This window comes from Prionailurus bengalensis, chromosome D1 (assembly GCF_016509475.1).
Source record: "Prionailurus bengalensis isolate Pbe53 chromosome D1, Fcat_Pben_1.1_paternal_pri, whole genome shotgun sequence".
NCBI classification, from domain to species: Eukaryota; Metazoa; Chordata; class Mammalia; order Carnivora; family Felidae; genus Prionailurus; species Prionailurus bengalensis.
In genome coordinates this window covers 110,347,361-110,361,371 of record NC_057346.1, presented here as the reverse complement: position 1 = coordinate 110,361,371, position 14,011 = coordinate 110,347,361, and the positions used below count along the sequence as shown (strand labels likewise).

The window sequence follows — 14,011 nt, the reverse complement described above, 5'->3', positions numbered from 1 at the left end:
CTTTTTATTTTGATGAGGTCCCAGTAATTCATTTTTGCTTTTGTTTCCCTTGCCTCCGGAGACGTGTGGAGTAAGAAGTTGCTGCGGGCGAGATCAAAGAGGTTTTTGCCTGCTTTCTCCTCGAGGATTTTGATGGCTTCCTGTCTTACATTGAGTTTTTCATCTATTTTGAGTTTATTTTTGTGTATGGTTTAAGAAAGTGGTCCAGGTTCATTTTTCTGCATGTCGCTGTCCAGTTTTCCCAGCACCATTTGCTGAAGAGACTGTATTTATTTTCATTCCGTTGGATATTCTTTTCCGCTTTGTCAAAGATTATTTGGCCATACGTTTGTGGGCCCATTTCTGGGTTCTCTATTCTCTTCCATGGATCTGAGTGTGTTTTTGTGCCAGTACCATACTGTCTTGATGATTACAGCTTTGTAGTACAGCTTGAAGTCCGTAAAATTCACCCTTTTAAAGTGCGTGCTTCAGTGGTTTTAGTATATTGAGTATTGTGTAACCAACACCACTGTTCCAGAACCTATTCATCACACCAGAAGGAAACCCTGTGCCCATCAGAAGTCATTCTGTGACCCCCAGCCCCTGGCAACCACTAATCTACCTTCTGTCTCTGGGGTTTGCCTCTTCTAGACATTTCATATAAATGGAATCATATAATATGTGGCCTTTTGTCTCCGGCTTTTTAAAATTTGGATGTTTTCAAGATTCACTCACTTTGTCACAAGTAACAGTACTTCATTTTTTCTTTGGCTAAATGATATTCCATTGTAAGGATGGATATACCACATTTCGCTTATCCATTCACCAGTTGGACATTTGGGTTGTTTCCACTTTTTGGTTATTATGAACAATGCCATTGTGCTTATTTGTATATATGTTTTGTGTAGACGTGTCTTTTCATTTTTCTTGTGTATGTATCTAGTAGCTGGGTCATGCGGTAACTCTGTATTTAATCATTTGAGGAACTCCACGGTTTTCCAAGGTGGCTGCACCATTTTCTATTCCCACCAGCAGTGTATGAGGGTCCTGATTTCTCTGTATCATCACCAATACTTGTTATTGTCTGTCTTGTTGATTATAGCTGCCATAGTGGGTAGGAAGTAGTATCTCATTGTGGTTTTGATTTGCATTTCCCTAATGACTAATGATGTGGAGCATCTTTTCATGTACTTATTGGTCATTTGTATGTCTTCTTTGGAGAAATGTCTGTTCAAATCTTCTGCCCATTTTTGTGAAGTTGTTTGTATTTTTGAGTTGTAAATTTTTTTTTTTTTGATGAATATTCTGGATATTAGACCCTGATAAGATTATATGATTTGGAAAAATTTTCTCCCACTCTATGGGGTTGTCGTTTCTCCTTCTTAGTGTCTTTGGGAGCACAAAAGTTTTTTATTTTGATGGAGCCAGTTTATTTCTGTTTTCTTTGGTTGTACTTATTCTGTTATAGCTAAGAAACCAAGGCCACAGAGATTTATATTTTATTCTAACAGTTTTATAGTTTTAGCCCTTACGTTTAAGTCTGATCCATTTTGTGTCTATAAATGGTGTGAGGTAGGGGTCTGACTTCATTCTTTTGCTTATGAATATCCACTGTTACAGCACCATTTGTTGAGTTGTTTTGTACCCTGCTGAAGATCAGTTGACTGTAAATATGAGGGTCTTATGGGCTCTTAAATCTATTCCATTCATCTATGTGTCCCCTATCCCAGTCCCACACTATCTTGTTTACTATAGCTTTGTATTACGTTTTGGAATTGGCAAGTGTGAATCCTCCAACTGTGTTCTTTTTCAAGATTCTTTTGGCTGTTCTGCTTCCTTTGCATTCTGTATGTATTTTAGAATCACCTTGTCAATTTCTGCAACTAAAGTAAGCTGCAGGTTTTGACAGGGCTTGCACTGAGTCAGTTTGGGGAGTATTCCATCTTAGCGGTGTTAAGTCTCTGATCCATGAACATGAGGCGTTTTGTTGTTGTTGTTGTTTAGGTCTTCACATTTTTTCAGTGATGTTTTGTAGTTTTCAGTGTACCAGTCTTGCACTTCTTTTGTTATATTTGTTCCTCACTGTTTTATTCTTTTTGATGCTTGTCTTACTATATACATTGACTTAACTTTGTCGTTTAACCCTCCTGCCGACTCTCTCCTCAACTAGACCAAGTCTCCGTAGGGCCTGGCGCTTTGGTAGCACAGTGCACTGCAGTAGAGATTTCTTGTTTATTTTTTGTTCACACTGTTCTTGTGAAGAAGGACTGGTCTTACTGTCTCTGGCCTAGTAGTTGAAGACACTGCAGCCCGGAGTGCACGGTGACTTGCCTCTTGGCACAGCACTGATCAGTGGTAGCAGAGGTAGGACCAGGATTTTTCTGATACACGGTCCAGTTCCCTTTCCAGGCATCATCCTGTACGGCACTGACACTGTTCCTGCCCCCTACCCCCTCCACTTGCGTTTGTGTTTCTACCTTTTATATTGAGCCCCAGAGTGTGAGGGGAAGAGAGAAGGATTAAGGCTGCTATCACAAGGGCTGACCATTGGGGTTACTTTTGTGGGCAGCTCTAATGTGCCAGACTCTCCTAGGTATTTCCAAAATACGTGACCTAGTTAAGTTCTCAGAGAAGCTCTACAAGATGACTCAGATCACTCTGCATTTTATAGACCAGGAGAGGAAAGTTCAAAGGGTCATGTAAACTCCCAAATCAAAGAGTGAGTTATACATTGAACACCGTTCCCAAAGCTCCAGCTGTGGTACTGAAAGAGGGAGTTGTGGGGAGGACGAAGGGAATGGGGCTGTCTTAGAAATCGTGAAGCTCATTAACACCAGGGTTGAATTGGATCAGTCCAGAAGCATTTGCTCATTGGCCTAGAGCTGCTCTCAAAACGAGTGGCTTGCTGCTTCTTTCTGGGGGTGACTCTCTCCCTCTGTTTCTTCAGAGCACCTAGCATCATTTTCATTACCCAGTGGACATTCCTTACACGCTTTTGAATGAAGGAAAGACATTCTACCTTCCTGCTTTGCTTCATAGAAGTGGTAGACCCTTAATGCCTCTGGGGCTGGATTTGGGGTGATATAGAAGAATGGGGGACCAAGGCCATTAGAGGGGTCCAGCTGCCCTGGTGGGTGGGACAGATGCAAGATCTGCCTCTTGTCTGCCGCGTCTCCACCCCCAGAGCAGAGCACAGACAGAGGTAGTTCCATCTTGGAGTTGCTGAATCTGGTCTGTCACACCCAGGGTCTACACTGTTGCTTCCACATCTGAGTGACCCATGAACCAGAACAGCGGTGAATATCTTTGCCATTGGTTTAACTGAGTCAGACCCTGACTCCTTACCCCCCACTTCTGTTCTTCTAAAACAAAACAAAACAAAACAAAACAAAACAAAACAAAACACCCAAACTATGAAATAATAGTAACTGGTGACCTTGGCAGTGTTTTACAATCGTATAGAAAGTTATTTGCTGCAGTTTTTGATGCTGGATGTTCTGCTTAGATTGAAAGCCGTGGCACAGATGATTATGTTTCGCTGTGATGCAGTGAGCTCGTCTTCCTCCCCAGCCTTGTTCTGGCACCTGCCGCCCCAGCCACGCCAAGCTGTGCATGGCTTGTGAACACGCAAAGCCAGGTGGTGTCCCTGTCACATGGCTCCCTCTTCCTGGATGCTTGCCCTTCCTCCTTTCCCTCCAGACCACCTGTCCCTCTCCTCATCTTTCAGGCTACCTTCTGCGATGCCCTTCTGGGTACTCCATTCCCCCTTCACTTACCCCTAGCTTAGACCTGACACCTGCTGCTTAGGCCCTCACCCTCCCTACTTATTTCTATATGACAGCACCCGCCATACTTCACTTACTTTTCTTTATTGAGGGATAATCGACATACTACTTTCAAGGGTACAGGGTAATGATTCAATGTTTGTATGTATTGTGAAGTGATCACAATAAGTCTAGTTAATATCCATAGTTACACATTTGTTTTTCTTGTGATGAGAACTTTCAAGATCTACTCTCTTAGCAACTTTCACATATACAATGCAATTTACTGTAGTCACCGTGCTGAGCAATTCATTTCACTTCTTTACATGTCTAGTGTCTTCCTTGGCCCTGAATGCCTTGAGGGCAAGGACCACTCCTCAGTCCCTCAGGCGTTCTGTGTCCCCACTGCTGGTAGAGACATCTAGGCAGGCTGTGCTGGACTCAACAGAAAACACGGTGCCACCATTGCCGCCAGTGGTGATATTTTTGGTCCTGTGAAATGCTCACCGCAGGCAGAGCTGAGTAAGACATGGGCCGCGTCTCAAGCAGCTTCTATCTGGAGGAGCAGGAACACCTGTGAGGGTTACTGTTCTGCCTGATCTGCATGTGCTAGAAATGAAGCATGAGCAGAGGCAGCTGGAGAAGTGTCCCGTGGGGAGTGGCATCAGTGCCACTGGAAGTTTTCCCCAGTCTCCTCTGACCCTAGATGGGCCCAGGTCTTCTCAGTTCCTCTCAGAATGCAGGACTCTGCTCCTGGGACTATTCCCACTCAAAGCTAGGTGACTTACTTCCTGGATCTCGTCCCAGACCTGGGTGCTATGGGAAGAAAGGTACAGATTTCACAGCACCTCTGTGATGCCAGCGGGTGTCTGGGAGAAGATTACAGGGAGAGGTGGGTACGTACCCAGCCATCTAACGGAGCCTCTTCAACCACCAGCCTTTCCCCTTAACTCTCGTCCTTCTTGAGTTCTTTGATGCTGGAAGATTAACACAAGTTGGAGAAACAGTAGAATGTTAGGATATGTTTCTCCTTTCTGTCTGCCCACCTCTCTCATGAAGAAGGTTCTACTTGTGTGAGAAAAATTGGGAACAGTTGGAAGTAGAAACTGGCTGTTCATAATCTGACCCGTTGAGCCTTCGCCAACAGCCCTGCAAGGTATGTGTTGTTGATGCCCATTTTACAAATGACAGAACTGAGACTTGGAGGTTAAGGGACTCACCCAGGGTCACCCAGCAGAGCTAAGACCCAAACCCAGGTCCTTCTCACCATGAAGCCCTGTTCTTGTCTTGTGCCTGGTTATCCTCGTGAGCAGCAAGGACCACCCATCTCTGAACCCGTGTTGCCAGCATATCCAGAGCATTGGTGAAGGGATTCCCATCTTTCCTGATTTTGGTCACTTCATGTCCAGGGGTACTTGCCCAGAGTCTGTGCCTTTGCCTACGGTCTGTGCCTGTAGCCTTGGACTGTCCGGTCCTTCTCGGACCTGTTTCTGCACTTGTATTGAGAAGGTCTCAGTTCCCCTCTGTCGATGGGGATAAATGTCCCTGTCCTGTCTTCTCCGTGGTCTAAGGAGATTGAAGTAAGGTTTGTGAAGCACTGGACTATGATCTCATGCTGTAGAAATGTTCTTCAGACCAGTCTCGCTGCTGGCCCTGCCCCTGGATGAGGCCGAGACCTGTGTGCCAGCCTGATGCCAACTCTTGCCTTCGGCTAACCCTCTCAGCAGTTTATCGGCCAGGCGGCAGTGTCACGGTGGATGTGGGAGTCGTGGCACTGCTCCGCCTCCAGCCGGGGAAGCGGCACCGGGTGCCTGTCCCGATGCCGGGGAAGGATGAGGCCTGTCTCGGCTCGGAAGCCAGAGTGCTGTACGCAGGGAGCCTCTGCCGGTTTCTCGCCTCGGCATTCCAGCCGACCCTCTACTCTTACTGTTCCTGGGCAGGGCCCCTCCGGAGTGTCACTGGCCTCCTCTTCCGGGATCTGCAGCTGCCTGCCTTTGTCAGGGTTTATTAGTGGTTAACACCCCTCCTTGGAAGCAGAACGCTGCTTGTTGTCGGCTCTGGAGAAAGATGGGCACGAGGTGGGAACAGAGTACCTGTGCAGGGTGAGGTCCTGGATCCCAGAGGAGTGAGCAGGTCCCCTCCCACAATGAGTTTGCATTTAACTCGTAGGTCCCCCAGAGACTCCTGACATTCGGACTTCTGCCTGACTTAGAACCTCTGCCCAGAGCAGGTGCACCCACATTTCATTAGCAGGACCATCCCTGGATTATCCCTCCTCCTTCTCTGGATGCCCCCCGCCCTGGCAGAGAGCAAGAACTCAGAAGCAGAGAAGGCCTCTCTGACTTATTAACCTCGGGTTCAGGGAGCTAAGCAAAGATAGAGGTGTGCATTATTGACTGTGCTTCCTCCAAGAACTCTTGTCTGAGCTCAGCCTGGGCTGGTTTTTGTTTTGGTGGAATGGGGTGGAATCCGGGGGGTAGGAGCTGTATCCCTATTCAGGACTGGAGAGGTCGTGAGGATAACACTGTGTTAAATGCATCGATCTGAGTGGGTTTAATAGTATGTTCAAGCATTTAAAAACCTTGCTAATGAAGTCAGACCAGGCCAAGAGCCCATAAGAGCCGCTAGGTAACATGTGCCCTTGTGAGGAATCCTGTCTCCTGGCCCCAGAGGAGAAAGGACCAGGGTGTCTCCAGATCCCAGAGGGGCAACTTGAGACTTAGGTCTCAGCAAGAGGAAGAAGACATCAAACTCCTCATTTTTTCTTCTCCTGTCAGATCCTCTGCTCCTTTCCTTTCTTTTTTTTTTTCTTTTCTTTTCCTTTTCTTTCTTTCTTTTTTTTTTTTTTTAGTGTTTATTTTTGAGAGAGATAGAACATGGGGGGTGGGGAGAGGCAGAGAGAAGGGGACAGAAGAGCAGGGGGCGGGGGGCAGAGAGAGAAGGGGACAGAGGATCCGAAGCGGGCTCTGCGCCACAGACAGCAGATAGCCCAACGCGGGGCTTGAACTCACAAACCATGAAATCATGACCTGAGGCGAAGTCAGATGCTTAACTGATTGAACCACCCAGGCACCCTTCTCTGCTCCTTTTCTTAGGCCAGAAGCTCTCTCATCTGGCTGACTCTCCTATCCCCGGCCTTCTTTCCTTTGTAAAAGCCAAACACCACTGCCCTTTAATCCTTCCGCTAGTCTGTAGGCAGTGGTTTTGACTGCCCTCTCCCAGCTCACCCCTGACCTGGTTTTGTTTTCTCCCTTCCCTCAAACAGGCTGTTCAAGGTCAACTCCTGGGCCAGAGATTGGCTCTCTCCTCTGAGCTGTAGGGAGGGGATAGTTCTAGAGAGTCATTGACGGAGGCTTAACCTAGAATGTCAATTATAAACAGGCGGCGTCAATTATAAACAGGCAGCGGGTAGAGGGCCCAGATTTGGGTATTCCAGTACCAGGAACGCCGTGGCCTCCCTAGGGCTCTGCAGACCACCTGTAATGGTAAGAGGACCACCTCTCAGCGGTCATAGGCACACTGTCCCGGGTGGGGCTGTGTACACACTGTGGTCATTGTTTCTCTTCCCTTTGGAACTTGCTACTTAGGAAAGAAGAGGGCAGAGGGATTCTGGGAACAGTCCTTAGAGACAAGAATCCAGGGGAAGGGTGGGCTGGATCATTGCTCATAGGCCTGTGGGGACAGCTCTGGAAAGGAATGGACAAAACCGAGGAGCCCAAAGTGGGCAAACCCTATTTGACAGTGGAAATGGGTTCTGCCTGAGGACTTGGGGATGGAGGAAGATGGGCCTAGGGTCTCTGAGCTGTGGGCCCGAGTGCCTTTGTGTGGTGGTGATATCTGGGGGAAAGGCCCTGTGGTTCCCTTGACTGGGGTCCCTTGTGGAAATGGTGAAGGGGCAAGTGGTCAGGAGAAGGGTCTGCTCTTAGTACAGCACCAGATCAGGGGCCCAGGGGTCTACACGTGCTGTGCCCCCGTTCCTTGGCCAGTTTCGGCCTTGACGAAATGCTTTGGAGCTGCAGAACAGGGAGGCCTGGCTCTCCTTCAGGAATCTGAAATGGAAGGGCCAAGATCCGTTCTCTTCAAGAGCTGAGTTTGTGATTACGTTCTAGACAGCAGTGAAGAGAAAGCATGTAACTACCCACATTTTGGGAGAACAGATTTCTGGCATTTGAGCAGGACCCACTGCTCAGATCCAAAGGGAGACAACTTTTGCTTAGAAGAAAACCTTTCCCTCGGTTCAGGAGGAGGAGAAACTCAGGCCTGAAATGGCTTCTGGTTATCTTTCACTGCAAACAGGCCAGATTCCTCCAGGTCCGGATAAGAATTCAAGAAGGGAGGGGTGCCTGGGTGGCTCAGACAGTTAAGCATTTGACTCTTGATTTCAGCTTAGGTCATGATCTCATGGTGAGATCAAGCCCATTTCCTGGTCTGTCAGCATGGAGCCTGCCTCGGATTCTCTCTCTCTCTCAAAATAAATAAACATTAAAAAAAAAATTCAAGAAGGGAGTAACAGGTTGAGTGTGTGTGTGTGTGTGTGTGTGTGTGTGTGTGTGTGTGTGGTTTGAGGAACAGGTGAGAAGGAGGACTTACATTTCCCTTTGCTTTGTCCCAAACTTACCAGAGCAAAATTGGTAAGAAATGTGCCTTTTCTCCTCGTGTTCTGGACCAGGGATGGAGGGATGTAGCTTCTATGAGTTTATTCTCTGTTGGGTGACTCAAAAGGAGTCCTGTCATCAGGAGGAAGTCTGAGGCAAGAAGACAGTCAGTGCTTAATTTATCTGAGTGGCTGGGTCTGGAATGATCTCATTTGTGCCCTTGATCTCCTCCTGACTAGAAGGAAATAGTCAGTTTCATGCAGGCAGGGACCTCTTCTCTCTTGTTCAGCTGTATCTCCAGTGCCTAACAGTAGCCGGCATATTGCAAAGGCTCAATCAATATTGAGTGAGTGAAGGAATGAACAACTTTTCTCTGCTTATCATTTCACTAGACCTCTCCAGTTTCATCTTTTGTTGGTTCCTCACCTGATCAGCATCTACTTGGTGTCACCTGACCCTGACTCTAAACTAATCAGGCAAGACCATGCTTACAGGGAAAGTCTGATTGGCCCTGCCTCTCACCACTGGTCCATGCTGAGCAGGTGCTGATGTCCTGTGGGCCAGGTGCCACCACCCACTGGGGCCTCTGGAATGGGTTCTTCCTCTGAACCCAGATCAAGCCCCTCCTCCATGACACTTAGCTGTCCTCAACCGTTTTATTCTTCCCCCATCTCCCTTTTATCTCCAAACAGTTCCTTTGCATATGCTGGCTGTTTAATATCCCTTATATTTCTTTTATTTATTTATTTATTTATTTATTTATTTATTAATTTATTTATTTTTTAACCTTTTTTATTTTTACTTTTGAGACAGAGAGAGACAGAGCATGAACGGGGAGGGGCAGAGAGAGAGGGAGACACAGAATCGGAAGCAGGCTCCAGGCTCCGAGCCATCAGCCCAGAGCCCGACGCGGGGCTCGAACCCACGGACCGCGAGATCGTGACCTGAGCTGAAGTCGGACGCTTAACCGACTGAGCCACCCAGGCGCCCCCTTTATATTTCTTTAAAAAAATTTTTTTTAATGTTTATTTATTTTTGAGAGAGAGAGAGAGAGCAGGGGAGGGGCAGAGAGAGACATGCGATGTGGGGCTCGAACTCATGAACTGTGAGATCATGACCTGGGCCGAAGTTGGACACTCAACCGAGCCACGCAGGCACCCCAATCCCTTATATTTCAAATGCGCTAGTCTTGTCTCCTCACCAGATGGAAAAAGTTTTTTTGAAAGGCTTTAAGATATCTGTTTGTTTTTTGTTTGTTTGTTTATTTATTTGAGAGATAGTGAGTGCATTTACATGAGCGTGAGTGGGGACGTGAGCGTGAGTGGGGACGGGGCAGAGGGAGAGGGAGAGAGAATCCCAAGGAGGCTCCATGCCCAGTGCAGACCCCAACGAGAGGCTAGATCTCACTACTGTGAGATCATGACTTGAGCTGAAATCAAGAGTTGGCCACTTAACCGACTGAGCCTCCCAGGTGCCCCCAGAAAGTTCATTGAAGGCAGAGGCCATGTGTTAGCTTATCTTCTGTCTCTCAAGTATGTGTTATGGGCAATGGGTGCTCAATAAACATTTGATGGCTCTAATTGTATGAAATCTAATCATAGCCCTTGGAGTATGTATTGAGGCTTAATAGTTTACAACACTGAAGGAGAACGGTCTGAGGTTTCATTTATGGCAGGTTGATTAATTGTCAATCCTCTGTGTTGCGATTGATGTTCCATTGATGGACTAACAGGTTCTGAGCCATTTTCTACTCATAACACTTCTGACAACAAATATATGGGTGGTTTTTTCTTCACACCAACTGGTTCTCCAGTTTTCTGTAGACACCAACTGGGAATCCTTCAACGCAATTCAGTTCTGACACCACCCAGAGTTAGCACAGACATGGGTGAATCGCTCAGTCGCACAAGACAGTACCCACCTCAGACACTAATTGCAGGACTTTTGCGATTGCCTTTTTGGACCTCTAACAAACTAGCGATAAGTTGGAGATGACTGTGATCCCCATCTCAGGTTTGGTAATTAAAAAGTTTTTTTTTTTAAATGTTTATTCATTTTTTGGGGGAAGGGAGAGAGACAGACAGACAGACAGACACTAGGGGAGGGGCAGAGAGAGAGGGAGACAGAATCCCAACCAAGCTCCACACCATCAGCACAGAACCCCATGTGGGGCTCGAAAGTTCCAGCTTTCTACTCAGATGGTTTGTTCCCAAAGCTATCTAGAGGCTCACCAGGAGCCCCTTCATTAGCATCAGCTCAGATGCCTTTGAAAGGGGGTTGTTATGAATAAGAAAAGTTGTTCTGGACTCCCCTACCACTCAGGAAATTCCAAGGGTTTTAGGTACTCTGTGCCTGGAGTCAGGGAGGAAAACCAAATCCTGTAGTTCCTCTATCACTATATCACATAAGTGCAGAGAGGTGGAGTGATCCTCAAGGTCATTCGACCAGATGGTGGCAAAGCTGGAATTTGAACCTGACCTTTCTGACTAAGACTTTGCCCTTTCCATGGAATCACAGCAGCATCTGGCCCCCACCTGCACCTTGTCTAGGCTTCTCTTGCCCTGCAGAGAGGGAGGCTCCTGCCAGCCCTCACCGCCCCCCCCCACCCAGGACCCTGGCTGCTTTTCCCTTTGCCCTTCCAGCTCCTGGGACTGTTAACACAGTGTGTTGTGTGAAACAACACGGTGGTGTCAGCAGCAGCAAGGAGTTCAAGAAGTGATGTGGGTCAGCAAATGGGGCTTTCCTTATCTATTAAATGAAGATGGGGCACCCAGGTGGCTCAGTCGGTTAAGCATCTGGCTCTGGATCTTGGCTTGGGTCATGATCTCACAGTTTGTGGGTTTGAGCCCCCATCGGGTTCTGTGCTGAGGGTATAGAGCCTGCTTGGGATTCTTCCTCTCTCCCTCTCTCTGCCCCTCCCCCATTCCTTCTGTCTGTCTGTCTCTGTCCCTCCCCCATTCGTTCTCTCTTTCTCTCTCAAAATAAATAAAACTTTAAAAAAATAAACAAAATGAAGGTAATGCCTGCCCTTCCTACTAGGCAAGGTTGATGTTAGTAGCAAATGACAGTGTCTTTTAAAGTATCTTGGGATGCCAGGGTGGCTCAGTTGGTTAAGCGACCGACTTTGGCTCAGGTCATAATCTCATGGTTTGTGAGTTCAAGCCCCACATCAGGCTCTCTGCTGTCAGCACGGAGCCCACTTTGGATTCTCTGTCTGTCTGTCTGTCTGTCTCTCTCTCTCTCTCTCAAATAAATAAACATTTAAAAAAACGAAACAAAACAAAAAATACTTACTGGACTCTTAACTTAAAAATAAATAAATAAATAAATAAATAAATAAATAGTACCGTATAAACTGCAGAGAGCCAGAAGTATATTGTTGTTAAATATAGTATATAAGTTACAGGTCAATAAAACTGCCAAACGCAACAATACCCACCTCATAAGTGTTGGGGGATGACCTAGTGCAGGGCCTGGCACTTCACAGACACTTACAGCTATTATTATTGTTTTTATAACTATTGTAACACATGACCTCTTCCCTCAGATGGAGGGTGGCAACACTGAGGAGACGGCCTGGCGTAGGTAGCTTTCGGGTTGGGACTGAGAAGATGGGAAAGGCAGTCCGCCGCCTGGGTCTTTCCTAATTCACTTACTACCTCAGGTCCCAAAAGCCCGGTTCCCACAAAGCCTGAAGTTCTCAGCTGGGATGCTGCCCTCAACACTGGGGAGAAACTATTGTATTCAGACCAACACGCCAGCAGAGCAGAAAAGGGAGTCTTGACAAGTTAGAACCTGCCCAGTAGGGTAGGGGTTGGAGCTCCTGGCAGGCACCCTGTTATCCCCTCCCCTGCCATCACCTCCCCTGCCTTCCCCTCCTCCCTGGGTGTGCAGGGCAGGGTAAAGGCCCCTGTGAGCATGGGAGCCTCTGGTTGTTTCTGAAGAACTCCAGAACACCCTAGGGGAAGTTTCTCTTGCACTCAGTTGGGTGCTCAGTCCACTGATGGGCAGCTTGACCATGACGAGGCACAGTTAACCTGTGAGGGAAAGTGTGGTAGAGGGGGTGGCCCAGATGTGACACTGAGCCAGCTAGAGAGAGGAGGCAGCCCTTCACACGGTGATGGAATGCCGAGGTGTGGCCAGGGCAAGTGTGATGGTTGAGGAAGGGTAGTTGGGGGTCAAGAGGCAAGAAGGGGAGAGGATGGTGTCCACAGGGGGCTCCTGGGAATTAAGGCCAGGGGTGAGGCACCATTTGGGATGATGGGCGGACTGGACTATGGGTGCCTTTGGGCTTTGAAACCATGACCAAGCTATTTGTCTTGAGTTTCTGTTTCCTTACTTACAAAGCTGGGGCCGTAACCCTCCAGATAAGGTTTTGGGTGATTAAATGAGACGGTGTGCAGCACGTAGCCCGTGCAAACGTTATCAGTGCTTCTGACATCCTGCCACATGGCTGTGGTCGTTAGGATAAAACCAACAATATTGCTCTGTATGTTAACTAACTTCATTTAAGTAAAAAGGTAAAGCCAACAATAGTGGATGCCTAGGACTCTATCTTGGAAAAGTCTCTAGTCCAGTTTTTGTGCTTAAATTCCAAAGCAGAGGGTGAAAGGTCAGATCAGGGGGCTGCAGATATGTTTTCCTGGGATCAAGAATAGGGAGAATAAGCAGCAGCAGCCATGGTCAAGGTCATATCCTATGTGAGTTGCTTTTGACTTCCTTCCTTCTGGGCACTGAAGCACTTTGCCATTGAATTTCCTCATCGTCTCCTTGGCTCATGGACTGGGCACTTATGTGATCAGTTTACCCAGAAAACCAAGTTGTCTGAGCCAGGTTCTACCCCTTCCTCCCAGAGGCATGTTTGGGGCGTGGTATCTAGCAGAATAGCAGTAAAGGCTGGCCAGGAATGGTTGAGGTCACACACTGATTCTGAGAAACTGAATTAATCAGGCAAGGCAAATCAGGCACCAAACCAGGGGAATTGAGGCACCCAGAGCAGACAGCAGTGGGAAGCCATCACTTCCACAAGGCTTGACAGGGTCGGGAGAGGAAATAGTGCTTCCTCTAGACTTCAGGGAGGGTTGGCAGCATGGAGGCAGGAATGCCCAGCAGGGACTGTCATAGTGGCAGGATGCACCCAGTCAGGACTGTGGCACCCAAGCCCGTAGGAAAGATATACCCATGCTGCCTCTCCTCCTGTGCTTCCCATTGGCTGAACTTGTGGGAAGCCACCCTGCAAAGGGAGCCCTTTCACGCGTCACAGCTTCCCTAGGTGCAGGGCAGAGGGGTGTGGGTAGGTGAGTGGAGAGTAACCAACCAGGAAGCCTCTCCTAAAGGCTAAATCTGTGTGGAAACATCCACTTAACAGACGTGACAAGCACAGGAATGAGGGCTCTGGCTTCCTGTGGGTCAGAGGAACTGCTGCTTCTGGGGAGGGGCTATCTCCAAATCAAAATTAGTCACCAGTTTAAATTTGGTCATCAAAGGCAATTAGGAGAGAGAATGAAATGAAAGGCATCCAGATTGGAAAAAAAAGAAGTATCTTTATTTGCGGCTGACACGATCTTGTATAGGAAAACCCAAGTAATCCACTCAGAATCTATTAAAGTGAGTAAAGGAGTTTAGCAGGGTTGCAGGACATAAGATCAATATATAAAAATCAATTGTATTTCT

General features: G+C 47.5%; 1 protein-coding gene across 5 annotated transcripts in view; it reads left to right on the top strand.

The window, feature by feature from the left end:
• Window positions 1–14,011, top strand: part of PC (pyruvate carboxylase) — a 102,309-nt gene that overhangs the window by 44,279 nt on the left and 44,019 nt on the right. The window contains exon 1 of one of the 5 annotated variants that reach the window (XM_043581730.1): window positions 7,114–7,228. The exons of the other annotated variants lie outside the window; for them this stretch is intronic. Coding sequence (XP_043437665.1) covers window positions 7,226–7,228 — 3 coding nt within the window. The 5' untranslated portion in view covers window positions 7,114–7,225. Of the gene's footprint in view, window positions 1–7,113; window positions 7,229–14,011 lie in introns of those variants that run through there. 5 annotated transcript variants of the gene reach the window in all.